General features: G+C 42.4%; 1 protein-coding gene across 3 annotated transcripts in view; it reads left to right on the top strand.

Moving 5' to 3' along the window:
• The window catches only part of MKLN1 (muskelin 1), a 145,243-nt gene that overhangs the window by 48,209 nt on the left and 80,166 nt on the right, over positions 1–16,868 (top strand). For 2 of the 3 annotated variants that reach the window (XM_042467105.1, XM_042467106.1), the window contains 2 exons: positions 8,637–8,746; positions 11,580–11,772. In XM_042467105.1, the coding sequence (XP_042323039.1) occupies positions 8,637–8,746; positions 11,580–11,772 (303 nt within the window). Of the gene's footprint in view, positions 1–8,636; positions 8,747–11,576; positions 11,773–16,868 lie in introns of all 3 variants that reach the window. The other variant, XM_042467107.1, reaches the window with a different exon arrangement.

Here is a 16,868-nt window from a genome sequence, read left to right as displayed (position 1 = left end):
TCTTCCTAATGTTGAGGTGGAATCTCTTTTCCTGTAGTTTGTATTTATTGCTCTGAGTCCTATTCTTTGGAGCAGCAGAAAACAAGCTTGCTGCATCCTCAGTGTGACACCTCTTCACATATTTAAACAGGGCTATCATATCACCTCTTCACCTTCTTTTCTCCAGGCTGAACATACCCAGCTCTCTAAGTTTCTCCTCATAAGGCCTCATTTCCAGACCTTTTCCTGGAATGCAACTCTGTGCATCTTTGACAAATTGTTTGGTGTAAGTATCCTTAGGATGACCACACAGCAGAGTGCTGCTGCTGGGCCTCATAAACTGTGCTGCATAAACTGAGGTTACCACCACTGTGCACTGCAGGAAAAGTTCAGGTAAGCTCTCTTTCAGGAAATCCTATCCATCATTACTGATCTTATGAACAAACCTCTGAGAAACCCCTGAGTTCACCCAAAGGCGCTTGGAAAATGTATTCCTCGGGGCTATTTTAACAACATTGTTCATTGTTAATCTATAGATAGGTCTTAAAGCACATTGCTTAATGTCATTTTAAGCTTCCATTTTGGAAGACACTAACCACCGGAACTGGGAACTTTGCCAGGTTGAGCAGAGCTGGTGGCCTTTTCCTTGGGTGCAACAGCAAAGCTTTATTCAAAATGATTGGAATCTTCATGTCAGCAGAATAATTGCTTCCTTGTTGGATTATGGCTTGCTGTCTTCTCACCAAATTGTGTGATAAACGTCATTGAACCCTTCTGCACATGTTGCATTGAGGCCAAATTGTGTATTGAAATCATGTGCACATTGAGGCAGCATCTTTCCAGATTTATGATGAACTTCCCAGGGTTGCCCTCCTCTAAAAGTCATGGGTAAATTCTAGTTGCTTTTGGCAGGAACTAACTTTTATTTGTATCTCAACCACTCATGCATCTGTCATATGATGTATAGTTCTTTGTTGCTGAGGGAGTGGGGTGTTATGCCACAGGCTTTTGAAATAAGAGCAGTAATTTAATCAAAGGAATCTTTATCTATCTATCTATCTATCTATCTATCTATCTATCTATCTATCTATCAGCGGCTGACTTTTCAAGGGCAATCAAAAATATCTTGATTGCCCATGATTGCCCTATATGTTTTTCTCAACTTTTCTTCAAATTGCTTGGGGCATTGTAGATGGATCTTCCCTTTTTCGTGCGGTACCTTTTTGGAAGAGGTTAGGCTGAGACAGCAATTGACCCAAAGTTCTTCTCTAAATATCATAGTGTTATGTTTCCTCTGAAATTTCAAAGCATATCTTATGAATTGCAGTCCACACATATGTTTTTATTTTACTAGTTGATCTTTGGGATTTACCAGCAGATTTGTTGTTGTTGTTGTGTGTTTTCAAGTCATTTCCAAATTATGATGATCCTAAGGCACCTATCATAGGGTTTTCTTGCAAGATTTGTTCAGTGGAGGCTTGCCATTGCCTTCTTCCGAGGCTGAGAGAGTGTGACTTGCCCAAGGTCACCCAGTGGGTTTCCATAGCTGAGCTTAATTTGAAAAAGGGAAAGGCTAGTTCTCTGTGTTCATTTTGCTGGAGTGAGTTTTCAAACATTTCAAATTGTGACCCATTTCTGTGGGCCACTGAGAAGAGGAGCTAGAGGCCTAATTCTAAATAGCTCCTAGCAGAGGATTTCCAGACCATTCTCTTGCAAAAAGGGAAGGCTAGTTCTCTGTGTTCATTTTGCTGGGGGTTTCCTTCTATTTTTTTTTTTTTTATAGTCAAGGAGGTTTTCAAGTACAGAGGAGAAGGTGGCCTGGAAAGAGTGTTGGAGAGGGGCTCCTTTAAATTTTCAATTTTCTTTAAACTTTTTTCCTTAAGGGGCTTGTGGGGACTTGTATTTAGACGAAGTGAGTCAGAGACTTGCCTCTGGAAGGAGCTAGTAGCCAGGAGCTCTCTACATAACTATAGTCCCAGTTAATTGAGCTCTTTAACATAGCTTGGGGACAAAGGCCAAGCCAGCAGGGAATCTTTACACTTGTGTTTAGCAGGAGAAGCCCACAATCTTGTTTCAGTGCCTCCTTAAGACACTGAAAGACCTGCTGTAGTCACCTGCAACACTTGTGGGATGTTTGTCTTCTTGCCTAGGGATGTAGGGAACTTCACCTGCACTAAGTGCAAGTTGGTAGCCTCTTAAAAGAGAAAGTACAGCAGCTGGAGGCTCAGGTAGCTACACTTCAGCATCTTAGGGAGCAAGAGATTTCCTTTGATAGAACAGACTAAAGGATCTTGGATAGAAAACACACAGAGGAGGTTGATGAGGAGGAGGAAGTCATTTCACATACAACAGAAGTAGATGATTGGAGGAATGTCACAAGCAGAAGTAGGGAAAACAGGGAACATTCTGTGAGTTTGCAGCTACAGAATCTCTCTCTATTATCAAGGATGATGAGGAAGGGCAGCAGGGACAGACTTCAGGGAGAGAGCAGGGGACCCTGAGAGTTCCACCAAAGGGAACAGCTGCTCCTAAGCCTCAGAGGAGACGTGTGGTGGTTGTGGGGGACTCCTCGCTGAGAGGTACTGAACCAATGGTTTGTGGGCCTGACAAGATGTCTCAGGAGATATCTCCCTGGAGCAAAGATCTGTGATGTGACAGAGAGGCTGACAAGACTTGTCAAGCCTACTGACCATTACCCCTTTCTTTTGGTTCATGTGGGAACCAATGACACTGCAAGGCACAGCTTTCAGAATATCATAAGGGATTATGAGGCTTTGGGTAGGAAGTTGAAAGAGATGGATACACAGGTTGTCATGTCATCTCTTCTCCCAGTCGAAGGGCATGGTCCAGGAAGGGAGAGGAACTTAACAGAGGTGAATAACTGGCTCCGCATATGGTGCCGCCAAGAATGATTTGAGGGACTTCTGGCAAGGGATGGGTTGCATCTCATGCCAGTTGGCAAAAATGTTTTTGCTAATAGTCTCAAAAATTTGATCAGGAGGGCTTTAAACTGAGTTATGTGGGGGAGGGAGAAAATATTCTGGAAGGCAAAAGGGCTGGAGAAAATAGTCAAACTGTCATAGAGGGAACAAGACAAACAGTGCAAGGACCCAAAAGTGGGAGGCAAAAAAACCCAAAACAAAACAAAACAAAAAAAAAAAACCCCTGCACAGGCAGCAACTAAAGGGGACACATGGTCTAAGATGTCTCTACACTAAAGCACAGAGCATGGGGAATCAGCAAGATGAACTTCAACTCCTAGCACAACAAAGCAAATATGATATAATGGGCATTACTGAAACCTGGTGGGATGAGTCTCATGATTGGAATGTAAGAATACAAGGGTATAACCTTTTCAAGAGAAATAGGCCAAACAGGAAATGAGGAGGAATAGCATTATATGTCAGGGACATTTACACCAGTGAAGAGATCCAGGACATCAATCCTGGAAGCCAGGTGGAGAGCATCTGGATAAAAATTGAAGGGGAGGGAAACCACAGGGATGTCATTGTGGGAATGTGCTACAGACCCCCAAGTCAGATGGAGGAATTGGATGATGTCTTTCTACAACAGATGACTACACACTCAGGAAGGAGAGATGTAGTAGTGATGGGTGACTTCAACTATCCTGATATTTGCTGGAAGTCAAACTCAGCAAAATCCTCAAGGTCTAGCAAATTCCTCACTGGCCTTGGAGACAGTTTCATTGTCCAAAAGGTGGAAGAGGCAACAAGGGGATCAGTTGTTTTGGATCTGATCCTAACCAACAAGGATGACCTAGTTAATGGAGTGCAAGGAGTGGGATCCTTAGGTGGAAGTGACCATGTTCTTCTGGAGTTTGTTATACAGTGGAAAGGAGAAGCCAGGCATAGTCAGACATGCATTCTAGACTTTAGGAAAGCTGATTTTAGTAAACTTAGAGAAATACTGAGGGTAATCCCATGGTCAAGAATACTAAAAGAGAAGGAAGTTCAAGACAGATGGGAGTTTCTTAAAAGGGAGATACTGAAGGCACAATTTGAAACAGTTCCAATGAAGAAGAAAAATGGGGAAATCACCAAAGAAGAATTCAAACAAATATCAAGCACGTGTAGGGGTAAAGTCAGAAAAGCTAACACGCAGAATGAACTCAGACTTGCTAGAGAGGTTAAGAACAACAAAAATGACTTGTTTGGGTATGTCTTCAGCAAAAGGAAGAAGAAGGAAATGGTAGGGCCACTGTGTGGAGAAGACGGCAAAATGCTAACAGGAGACAGAGAAAAGGCAGAATTACTCAACACCTTCTTTGCCTTAGTCTTCTCAGAAAAGGCAAAGGGTGCTCAACCTGAGGACAATGGAACAGAGGACAGAATTTCAGCACAGAATAAGTAAAGAGATAGTACAGGAATACCTTGTTGATCTAAATGAATATAAATTTCCAGGACCAGATGAACTACACCCAAGAATATTAAAAGAACTGGCTAATGTAATATCGGAACCATTGGCAATAATCTTTGAGAACTGGAGAACAGAAGTCCCAGCAGACTGGAGGAGGGCAAACGTTGTCCCCATCTTCAAAAAGGGGAAAATGGAGGATCCCAACAATTATCGTCCATTTAGTCTAACATCAATACCAGAAAGATTCTAGAGCAGATCATTAAACAGAGAATGTGTGAACATCTAGAAGGCAATGCCATAATCACAAAAAGTCAACATTGGTTTCAGAGAAACAAGTCATGCCAGACTTGCCAGAATCTCTTTCTTTGATAGAATTACCAGCTTGGTAGATGAAGGGAATGCTGTGGATATAGTATATCTTGATTTCAGTAAGGTCTTTGACTGGGTTCCCCATGACATTCTTGCAAACAAGCTAGTAAAATATGGGTTAGGCAGTGCAACTGTAAGATGGATTTGTAATTGGTTGACTGGCTGGACCCAAAGGGAGCTCAACAATGACACCTTTTCATCCTGGAGAGAAGTGACCAGTGGGGTGCCACAGGGCTCTGTCCTGGGCCCAGTGTTATTCAACATCTTTATCAATGACTTGGATGACAGAATTGGGAGCATACTTATCAAATTTGCAGATGACACCAAATTAGGAGGAATAGCTAATACTCCAGAGGACAGGATCAAGATTCAAAATGACCTTAACAGATTAGAAAGCTGGGCCAAAGCTAACAAAATGAAATTCAACACGGAGAAATGTAAGGTATTGCACTTAGGGCAAAAAAATGAAATGCACAGATATAGGATGGGTGACACCTGGCTGAACGAGAATTATATGTGGGAAAGGGATCTGGGAGTCCAAGTGGACCACAAGTTGAGCATGAGTTGACAGTGTGATGCGGCAGCTAAAAAGGCCAATGCAATTTTAGGTTGCATCAATAGAAAGGGAAGTAATAGTGCCACTCTATTCTGCTCTGGTCAGGCCCCACCTGGAATATTGTGTTCAGTTCTGGGCACCACAATTTAAAAAGGATGTTGAGAAACTGGGGCATGTCCAAAGGAGAGCGACTAAAATGGTGAAGGTTATGGAAAGCATGCCCTGTGAGGAATGACATAGGGAGATGGGGATGTTTAGTCACCTTAGTTGATGATCTCCGTCTGGGTATCAACAGGGGAAGTGTGACCTTGTTGGTGTTCTTGGACATCTCAGCAGCTTTCGATACCATAGACCATGGTATCCTTCTGGAACTCCTGAGGGAGTTAGGTATTGGGGGCACTGCGCTCCAGTGGCTCTGATCCTACCTCTTGGGCAGATTCCAGACGGTGATGCTGGGGGACAGCTGCTCTTCTAAGAAAGAGTTGACATCTGGCGTTCTTCAGGGCGCTATTCTGTCCCCCATGCTGTTTAACATTTACATGAAACCGCTGGGAGAGATCATACAGAGACATGGGGCGCGGTGTTATCAGTATGCTGATGACACCCAAATCTATTTCTCTATGTCTCCGACTGTTGCAGTGACTAAGGATGGCATCTCTCCTCTGGATGCCTGCCTTGAGTCGGTAATCAGCTGGATGAGGGAAAACAAACTCAAGTTGAGTCCAGAGGAAACGGAGATCCTTGCGATAGGTAAAACAAGTCCAGGGATGAGGATTTGTCAACCAGTCCTGGATAGGGGCACTTCTCCTAAAGGATAAAGTTTGCAGTTTGGGAGTACTCCTGGATCCATCTCTACAGTTGTCATCTCAAGTAGATGCGATGGCCAGGAGTGCTTGGTACCAGTTTCGGTTGATATGCCAACTGCACCCCTACCTGGACCAAAAGCACCTAGAAGCAGTGGTACATGCACTAGTAATCTCTTGTTTAGATTTCTGTAATGCGCTCTACCTGGGGCTACCTTTGTACCAAGTCCGAAAGCTTTAATTGGTTCAAAATGTGTTAGCCAGACTGGTCACTGGAACACCTAGATCAGACCACATAACACCAATGTTAAAATCCCTTCATAGGTTACTGATTAGCTTACGGTCGCAATACAAAGTGTTGGTTATTACATTTAAAGCCCTTCATGGCTTGGGCCTGAGTTACTTGAGGGAACGCCTCTCCCTACACAATCCACCCCGCACTCTCAGAACATCTGGAAAGAACCTATTGGAGTACTCAGAAACCAGAGTAACAACAACTTCTTACAGAACATTCACCGCCGCGGCCCCCAGATTGTGGAACAGCTTGTCAGACAAGATCAGTCTTATCACCACCTTAGATGCCTTCAAAAAGGCACTAAAGACAGATCTCTTCCGGCAGGCCTACCCACCTGATCTTTTATAAGACATTTTAAATACTCCGCTTCTGATCTGATTGTATGAATGTTAGTTGATGATCCATTATCTTAGTGAATTAATAGTATTGTCATTGTTTTAACGATTGTATTTTATATGGAATTGTTTTATTGCTGTAATCCCGCCTCAATCTACAGGGAGAGGCGGGAAATAATAATAATAATAATAATAATAATAATAATAATAATAATAATAATAATAATAATAATAATTTAGCCCGGAGAAGAGAAGGATAAGAGGTGATATGATAGCCCATTTTAAATACTTGAAGGGATTTCACAGGAGGGAGCTAGCTTGTTTTCTGCTGCTCCAGAGACTAGGACCCGGAGTAATGGATGCAAGCTACAGGAAAAGAGATTCTGCCTCAACATTAGCAGGAACTTCCTAACAGTAAGGGCTGTTCGACAGTGGACCACATTTTTTCCTTGGAGAGTGGTGGAATCTCCTTCCTTGGAGGTCTTTAAGCAGAGGCTGGATGGCCATCTGTCGCGGATGCTTTGATTGAGATTTCTTGCATGACGGGGTTGAACTGGATGGCCCTTGCGGTCTCTTCCATCTCTATGATTCTATGACACCATGGCTCATTTATAGCAGTTTGGGGTAGGGTATATGCAAACCCCTCTGAACAAATCTTAGCAATAGCAAGTACGTTTCTGTACCACTTATCAGTGCACTTAAGCATTCCCTAAGCGGTTTACAATGTGTAAGCCAATTGCCTCCCAACAGGCTGGGTACTTATTTTAGTGACTTACGGATGGATGCCATTCTGAATCGACCGTGGAGCCCCGGTTGGTATCGAACTTGCAACCTTGCGGTTTGTGAGTAAGTGGCTGTAGTACAAGCATTTAACCACTGCACCACCAGGGCTCCTTTCCAAGAAAGCCTCATGATAGGTTTGTCTTATGGTCCACATGAGTCAGAAACACTTGAAGTCACACAACATTAAGAACAACATATGCATGATAGAAGAATGTAGGTAATATTTAAGTATTTGCTATGCACTAGAAGCAAGATGACGGATAGATATATCAAAGAGTATGTCTTGCTGTTTCAGTTGTGGGCTCTGGAGAAAGTTGCAGGGACTTCTTTTTGCTGTTGTAGCATCTGAGGGGGGGGAAGAGCATACAAACAGAAGGGACCGGGTAGGATTATAGTTGGCACTTTTGTGGTGCTGTGAGCATAGCTTCAATCTGAGGCAATAGAGGCTGTCTTAATATGTGGGATGGGATCATGCACCTTCATTTTTCAAGTCCTGGTGACATGAACCTTTAAAGTGGGTTAGGGTTGGTTAAGCAAGTTCATTCGACCTGTTCTGAATTGGGTTGTGTGCATAATTAATGGTTCTAGGTGGGTGAGACTTCTATCATGGTACTTTCCTTCTAGTTACACATGAATTACGTTAGGTGCTCTGTGAAATACTGAGGAGGGGATTGTGTAAGCCTTTGTTTTAGGTTGGCTTTCTGATTTGCTGTTCCAGCATACACATTTTTTCAGTGACACATACAGATGGCAAACTTGTACAAAACAAGAGAGGTTAAACATCCTAAACACTATTGTCTCTATTCACAGTCCTTCAGCACATGAATTTCCCCCCTTTATCCTTGTTTCTCACTAGCCAGCTTATTACTCCTTCCTCTGCCCCTCTTGAACTCTGGTCCTTTGAGATCTTTTGGGGTAATGTGATTTGTCGAACCTCTTTTCTGGAACTGAACTAGATAAGGACAAATCCATCTTACTGTCTGTGTACTGACATAACATATCAAGAGTGACTGCTTTGTCCTCCTTTCTTGAATGGCCAGTTGGGAATGAAGACAAATAACCAAAGCTTGACTCCTGCTGTCAATGAAAAATCAACATTACAGTACATGATGACCTCTGTCTGTCTTATCTTTTTCTAGTTCCACTGCTGTCTTGGGGTCCCAGCTTCAATTTTAGCATCTGGTATGTTGAACTCAGTGGCATTGATGATCCAGACGTGGTGCAGCCCTGCCTCAATTGGTATAGCAAGGTAGGCCTGTGTATGAAATGGCTGCAGGATTAATGGGAATGAGTGAGAGATGATGAAAGAATATTCACTTTACTGGCCAATTAAAGTTTTGCTCAACAGATAAGTTTCACAGCCAATTCTGTTAGTCAACTGCAGCATAACATTTTCAGTATTTAAAAACAAGGGGGGAAAACCCCTTTTACAGAATTAATAGTTTGACATGGCTCTTCAGGTTTGGCAGAGTGCCTGTGAATGTGAAGTGCTTTTGAAAAATGTGTTGGTTCTTTTGAGCAGTGCATATGTTTCCAAATGGAAATACATATATTTTTGTGAGAGGTCATAGTTGTAACATGTCTTGGTTGCAACAACAACAACAAAAAAGTTAGTGACTTACATCAAATTATACAATTGTCAACCTGGTTTGACCTGTTTAAAACTAAAAAAGACCTTGGACACAATCCAACACCATGTGAGCATACAGCCAGTTGCACAGTGGAACTTTCTCCCTGTCACCTCCCCACCTCAGTAGGTCCCAGTGCCTCCTGCTAACTTGCTCCAGAGGATGTCTAAATCCCCTGGAGCAGTTTTGGAAGGTTTACAGCGAGGAGGAACACTTTCTTTCCTCTTTGTTCTGCAGAGAGAAAGCAGTTTCATCAGAAAAAAAAAGGAAACTGAATTTCATCTTTTGAGTACTGGTTCTGCACAAAGTGTCTAATTGGAAGAACTTTGCTGTTGCCAGTCAGTACAGGAAACACTGAGCTAGATGAACCAGTGGCCTAACTTGTTATAAAGTAGCTTCAAATGTCTTTGTAGATAGTTAGTAGAAATATTCATTGTTCTGGATTAATTTTAGTGAGTCTGACAATGTAACCATTGTAATGATTAGCGTTTGAAATTTTAAAAATAGAGAGAAGAAAAATAGTGCAGAGCCATCTCTGGATATAAGACACCACAGTTACAGAAAGCTGTTTGTTTTAAAAGGCTTTTATGATACTATGACTAGAATTTTGTATGTAGTAAAAAGAGGTCAGAAATCAATTACTCATAGAGTGGTTATGAGGATGAACTTGGATAGATTCATATATACCAGTGGTTCCCAATCTTCCTAATGCCGCGACCCTTTAATACAATTCCTTATGTTGTGGTGACCCCCAACCATGAAATTATTTTTGTTGCTACTTCATAACTGTAACTAAAAAGATGTTTTCCAATAGTCTTAGGCGACCCCCATGAAAGGGTCCTTCGACCCCCAAAGGGGTCCCGACCCACAGGTTGGGAACCACTGATATATACCAACCTGAATTCTCTGGTGAAAGAAAAGGATATAAATTACACATGTAATTTTGGACATCTCAGCGGCCTTCGATACCATCGACCATGGTATACTTCTGGAACGCCTGAGAGAGTTGGGTGTCGGGGGCACTGCGCTCCAGTGGTTCCGATCCTACCTCTCAGGAAGGTTCCAGTCGGTGAGGCTGGGGGATAGTTGCTCTTGTAAAAGGGAGCTGACATCTGGCGTTCCTCAGGGCGCCATTCTATCCCCCACGCTGTTTAACATTTACATGAAGCTGCTGGGAGAGATCATCCGGAAGCATGGAGCATGGTGTTATCAGTACGCTGATGACACCCAGATCTATCTCTCCATGTCTCCGACTGATACAGTGACTAAGGATGGCACCTCCTCTCTGGATGCCTGCCTGGGGTCAGTAATGGGCTGGATGAGGGAAAACAAACTCAAGCTGAATCCAGAGAAAACAGAGGTACTTGTGATAGGTACCCCAAGCCCAGACAGGGAAATTTGCCACCCTATCCTGGACGGGGTTATGCTCTCCCTAAAGGATAAAGTTCACAGTTTGGGGGTACTCCTGGACTCATCTCTACAATTATCATCTCAAATAGATGCGATGGCCAGGAGTGCTTGGTACCAGCTGCGGCTGATACGCCAACTGCGCCCCTGTCTGGACAGAAAGGACCTTGAAACTATAGTACATGCACTGGTAACCTCTCGCTTGGATTTCTGTAATGCGCTCTACATGGGGCTACCTTTGTACCAGGTTCGGAAGCTACAACTAATTCAGAATGCTGCAGCCAGATTGATCACAGGTACCCCAAGATCAGACCATATAACACCTATATTAAAATCTCTCCACTGGCTACCTATTAGCTTCCGGGCACAATACAAAGTGTTGGTCATTACCTATAAAGCCCTATATGGCTTGGGCCCGAGTTACTTAAGGGAGCGCCTCTCCCTACATAATCCGCCCCGCACCCTCAGAACAACGGGGAAACTTTTACTTGACTGCCCCAAGGTAAAACAAGCAGCAACTCATTGGAGGGCCTATACGGTGACAGCCCCGACCCTCTGGAACGCACTCCCAGAAAAGATCCGACTCTGTCCCACAGTAGAAGCTTTTAAGAGGGCATTAAAAACTCACCTTTTTCAAGTAGCCTTCCCTCCCAACTTTGTTTAGATGAGGAAGCCCCCGCCCCCATAACTGATGGTTTTAATGGTATGTATATAGCTCAGGTTTTTATGCAATCTGTATGAAATTGTGATTTGTAATTAACAAAATATTGTACTGTTTGTATCGTGACATGTGTCACACAACTGTTATATTGTAAACCGCTTTGATCTACAGGAAAGGCGGTATATAAATAAAGTTTTTATTATTATTATTATTATGTAGAGATATATTGAGCGTTGCCTTGTGACCCTGTTAACATTATCCCGCATGCATTCCAAGGGCTTGGGTCCTCTTGCAATCTAAACCAAAGTCTGTAGGCAAATTACTCAACACTGTTAGGCTGGGAGAGCTGTGGTGCTGTTCTCATAGGTTTTCTTGTGTTCCAGTAGTACCGTGAACAGGAAGCCATTCGCCTCTGTTTGAAGCACTTTCGCCAGCACAACTACACCGAGGCATTTGAATCACTGCAGAAGAAAACCAAGATTGCACTGGAGCATCCCATGCTGACAGACCTTCATGACAAGTTAGTCCTGAAGGGAGACTTCAATGCTTGTGAAGAGTTGATAGAAAAAGCTGTGAATGGTAAGTGCAGGAGGGGGTTGAGGTGTGATTTTGATTATCTTGTTGGGCAGCCAGTGAATGAATGCATTAGGACTCTAGGTAGACTTTTGGCGTCCTCTATAACAATTTTGGTTGCTTGCCAGTGAAATGGAACCTCCTTCTTGTCAGGCTGATAATCCAGGCTTTGTCCCTACTGGCAGTGCAACGTCCCTTGCACTTTGGAAGGCAGCCAGCCCCAAACAGATGTTTGGAATGGAAGTCTTCATGTTAACATTCTGTCGCTATTCCCTAATGCCTCTATAAGATCACTTGTGTGTAATCTTAGGTTATCTGCAAATCATTTTCATTGCATTCAAAACAGAGATGTGTAAAGCAGGTTCTGAGTGTTGAGAGTACTGTGCTGCCTTTTAAAGAGGTAGAAAAGTCTAAAAGGGGTTTTGGAGGCAAACACATAGAATCATCGAGTTGGAAAAGACCTCAAGGGCCATCAAGTCTAATCCTCTGCCATGCAGGAATAATGCAGGAGCGGAGCTTGGAAAAGTTACTTTTGTGAATCACAGGTCCTTTAATTCCCAGCTTTCGTGCAGTTATTTGTCAGAGAGGCTGAAAGAGGAATGAGCATGGACTATTGGCCACTAGAGAAAGAATGGTAGGGAAAAGGGGCCCATAGGCTACTGCTTTGCTCCAGACTTCTCTGCCTTACTCCAGGGGACTGTCAGATTTATCAGCAGTAAGAGCTTAGCTTCTGTCTGGCTTCTTTTGATGTGATGAATGTAATGGGTAGCCACATTTATAGAATTCCTGTGCAAGAGTAATTACTATACTGTCAGAACAACTGAACAACTGGATTAATTCCTATAGGGCTGAGAAAATTTTCTCTTTGGGAAATGGTTGATTTCCAGATGCAAATACTCCTGAGGAACCTGGTGATTTTTATTTTATTTTATTTATGTTATTTATTTATTTTAAAGATTTATATCCCGCCTTCTCTCTCCAATGGGATTCAAGGTGGGTTATGTTTATGTATACCCAAACATTTGCCTCTAGGTTTGATTATTTGCTGACTCTGTGGGATGCTGGGGCAAGTTCAAACATTGACCTGGTATGAACTACTTGCATGCATGATGCTGGAGTAAGAAAGCTTTGAAGCCTTTACCATGGCCACCATCCTTCTTTATAAAGTGTAAGACGTAAGAGTATACAGTCTTACTCTGTATAATGTGTTTCACTGAAGCCATAATGTTGTGCATAGTTACTTGTGCTCCCCTTCCATGCAGAATCTGTTCCTGAAAGTGAGTGAGCCAGCACATAGCCTTCCGAATGTGTAGATCATAATGATGGGTTACTTGTATTTTTATATTATTGAATTTGTCCCTTGTTACAGAAACCTTCCATCATTTATAAAGATTTATAAGAATACTCTTAATTTAGCAATTAAAAACGGGACATGCTCCACACTTAAAGAATTGGGAGTTTTGTGGCTGTCCAGATGTTGGACTGCAAGTCCCAGCAACCCTAACCAGTATAGCCAGTGGTGAGGAATGCTAGGAGTTCCAGTCCGACATCATCTGGAGGGCTACATGATTCCCATGCCTACTTTATATAGAGCGTTTCTAGGTATGAGGATTCCATTTGTATGCTCACTGATGCTTTGTTCTAATGGTAGCCATGGATGTGAGTAGCCTTTATCTGTCTGTCCATAGTCCAACAGTTAAATATGGTTAGTCTCCCTTAACTTGTTGGGTATACACAAACATAACTTGGTATTGCAGCCTCTCTAGTTTTAAGGATCGTATGAAGTAATAATGGGTCTTTCCCCCTGCTACCTACCTTTGCTAATTTAGGAGTACTGAGTTCCCCTTCCCCATGTGGCGGGTAGAGTGAGGCCTTGAGGGAAGAGGTGGGCCTCTTGCATCAGAATGTACTCCGCGTGAACTCCAGTCAAAGAGTATTTGTCACAGTCTGGGATGTGGCCCAGGAATCCTTTTTCAACAGGTGTATCCCCCAACTGTCTTGAGCTAAACTCAGACCAAATAATGAGGTAGCTTTTTCCAACTGCCAACAGCTTGGGCAGCTTATGCACAAACACCTTCTGGTCATATGATTCCTTGAAGACCTGGCTGAGATGCCCAAATGCCAATTTTCACATACTTTTTCTGCCAGAAAAATTCTCAAGAGGCTTGGGCTTGTGTTTCCTTGGTTTAATTGGCCAAATGCGACATAGAAATGAAGTACTCTGTAACATTAAACCACTGGTTTTACGCAGCTGTACTGGCATTACACTTGTATTTAGAAACACCAGATTGTAATTTGTAAAGGCATTGTCCCAGGAACAAGAGCAGGTAAAGAAAAAAAAAGGGAAGGGACCTAAGACTAAGGCTGACTTGTACCAAGGAGCAGCTTTTTGTTTTGGTTTTGTTCAAGCATGGCAAACATCTCTTTGCCCTTTATTAGCAGATAAAGTCTTTTCAGTGTGCTTTGGCCGTCAGCCACACATTCACCCTGACACCGCCTTATTTCATCTGAAATTCTCAGAAAATGTGTATATGGAAACTCAGACAGGTGCCGGATTTCCTCTTGGAAATAATAAAGGTTTCCCTGAATCTCAGCTTTTTCAGACTCATGACTTTAAATACTCCATACTTGGATTTATTTCTGGAGTTTCCAGGCAAGAATGTTTATTCTCATGTATTAGAAATACTGAATGCAGAGTTACTTTAATAATGGTGTTTGAAGTGCCTCCAAAATGCAAGTCTCTGAAATACACTCCCAAAAGAATTTTTTGGCCAGCCTTGTGAAAATCTATGCTTGTAAAATTAACCAGCACCCCCCACCACCACTCCCTTTTCCCATCCCCTAGGCCAATATTATTTTTCCCGCCAATGACTCCATATCTGTTAACAGTAACTATCTGGGGCCTAATTCTGATGTAATCCTTTTGCTTTTCCAAGGAATGCATATGGAAAATAACATCTGAATGACCAATTGCCTGGATTTTCCAGGAAAGGTCAGTCAGCATGACTGAGCAGGAAGATAATATCCCACTTGTTGATGTTTTTCCTGTAAAGACCAAATTACTTTTCTTTCTGAGATATTGTTTCTAGTGAGTGGAATCTCATGTTTCTCAATTGATGTTAGTGGCTGGGAAATATAAAATTGGTGATTTTCCAGAGAGTTTGGCTGCTTGTGGATGCAGGTGCAGGCATTTAGATGTGCCTTGAACTTACTTATTCCAGACTTGTGCTGCTCATTTTACAAGTTCTGGACCTTGTTATGGCTTGTTGCCTCCAATGTGTCTGTATGTATTTTGCCATTCATGCTGCTTTGAAAGCAGTATCTCAAATGGCACATTATCAGTACTTTAAGTAGGAGACCTTACAAGTTCTATCTACCTGTGTATGAGCTCCCACTTGGTGGGTTGGCTGTTCAGCAAGTAAAAGTGCCAAACTGAAAATGATGAAGAGTTACAGCAGATGTCCCTATCCATTTTAAAGGAAGATCCACATGTCATCTTCTTTCTGATAATTTAGGAATGTTGAAGTGGTTGACTATGCTAAAAATAGGTTTACTGAACCATCATGGGAGTCACTGAAACATGGCCCAAGTTGGAGAGGAATAGGAAAGACATAGAAGCAAGACAGTCACAGTATATTGCATTGTCTATGGAGTTGAGGTAGCATATACCCACATTAACTCATTGTGTATTAAAGGCATGAACCAAGGATGTATGGTCTGGTTAGTTTTAATACAGTAGTATGGTATAGTAGTTTGAGTGTTGGACTACACTGTGGAGAACAAGGTTTAAATTCCCGCTTGGCCATGAAAACCCAAGAGTGACCTTTGGCAAGTCCCAGTCTCTTAGCCTCAAGGTATGGGATTGCCAAACCTCTCCTGAAGAAATTGCTAAGAAAACCTTGTCATAGAGTCACCTTAGGATCACCATAATTTGGAAATGACTTGAAGGCAAACAATCCACACATAACTCATTAACCTTAGTTAAGTTTATGTGTTTTGGGGCTTTACTTTTTTAACAGAAAATTTAGTACCAGAATCAGAAATAGCATGGAAAGGGAGGGGGCATTTATGTGGAGCCGTATCTAGGAATGATGATGACAATACCTATTCAAGGGTTCTCTTGTTTTAGGATTATCTCTTTTTCCACAGCTGCCTTCTCTCAGTCCTCTGTGGCCCCATCTCTCTGACCTGTTACAGACTGCCAAAATAAAGCTGCTTTGGGTCTCTTTGGAGGTATGCTATTTAAATGATGCATGCATCCTAAGTATCCGGAAGCTGCACCAAAGCTGCACTCCAGTGCTTAAGAATGGAGTGTGGCTTTGACGCGACCTCCGGACTCTTAGGACCCATGCATCATTTAAATAGCATACCTCCAAAGAGACCCGAAGCAGCTTTATTTTGGCAGTCTGTAACAGGCCTCTGACCCCTCTGAACATCTAGTTCTCACACTGCCTGTATAAAGTTTGTAAAAGGCTGTACTTAATTTTGAAATGCTCGATTAGTACCCTCTGATATTTCATCCATTTCCCCCTGGATAAACATAGAAGTAAATTTCCATGGAACTGAAAGGCACATGCTGCTTCTAGAGAAAATGTATTACTCAAGCACTGTTTGTGACTCCATTTGCATGCACCAGCAAGATGGAAATTCCATAGAACTCTGGCATATAGTGGACATGTCAGCTTCTACTTCGTATTGTCTCAATCACTTTTGCTACACATGGCATGGGCTGAACAAACTATAGTTCTTCTATCCATGTATCATTTATATGAAGTTCAAACCTGGAAGTCTGGCTTGCCTCTCTTCCAACAAGCCAGTGGCTTGGAGGAGATTCAAGCCAGATTGACAGGCTTGGACTTCATGGAAGACAACTCACACAGATGGGAGGTCTATGAACTGATCAGCCAACAATTGTTTGCAGCAGGAGCAATGGGACAATATCCCCATGTTCCCATGTATCTATGTTTTCCCCTGTTACATATATCATATATACTCAACTATATACAACAAACTTTTAGATTGTATGCCGTAGGCAGGCTTTTATAGTCTTGATTTTACTTGGTTTTGTACAGCACCGTTTAGATTTATGGCGCTTTATAAAT

The sequence above is a fragment of the Sceloporus undulatus genome, chromosome 5, assembly GCF_019175285.1.
Source record: "Sceloporus undulatus isolate JIND9_A2432 ecotype Alabama chromosome 5, SceUnd_v1.1, whole genome shotgun sequence".
In the NCBI taxonomy this organism is placed as follows: domain Eukaryota; kingdom Metazoa; phylum Chordata; class Lepidosauria; order Squamata; family Phrynosomatidae; genus Sceloporus; species Sceloporus undulatus.
The sequence above is the reverse complement of the archived record's forward strand: the minus strand, read 5'-3'. Positions and strand labels throughout refer to the sequence as shown.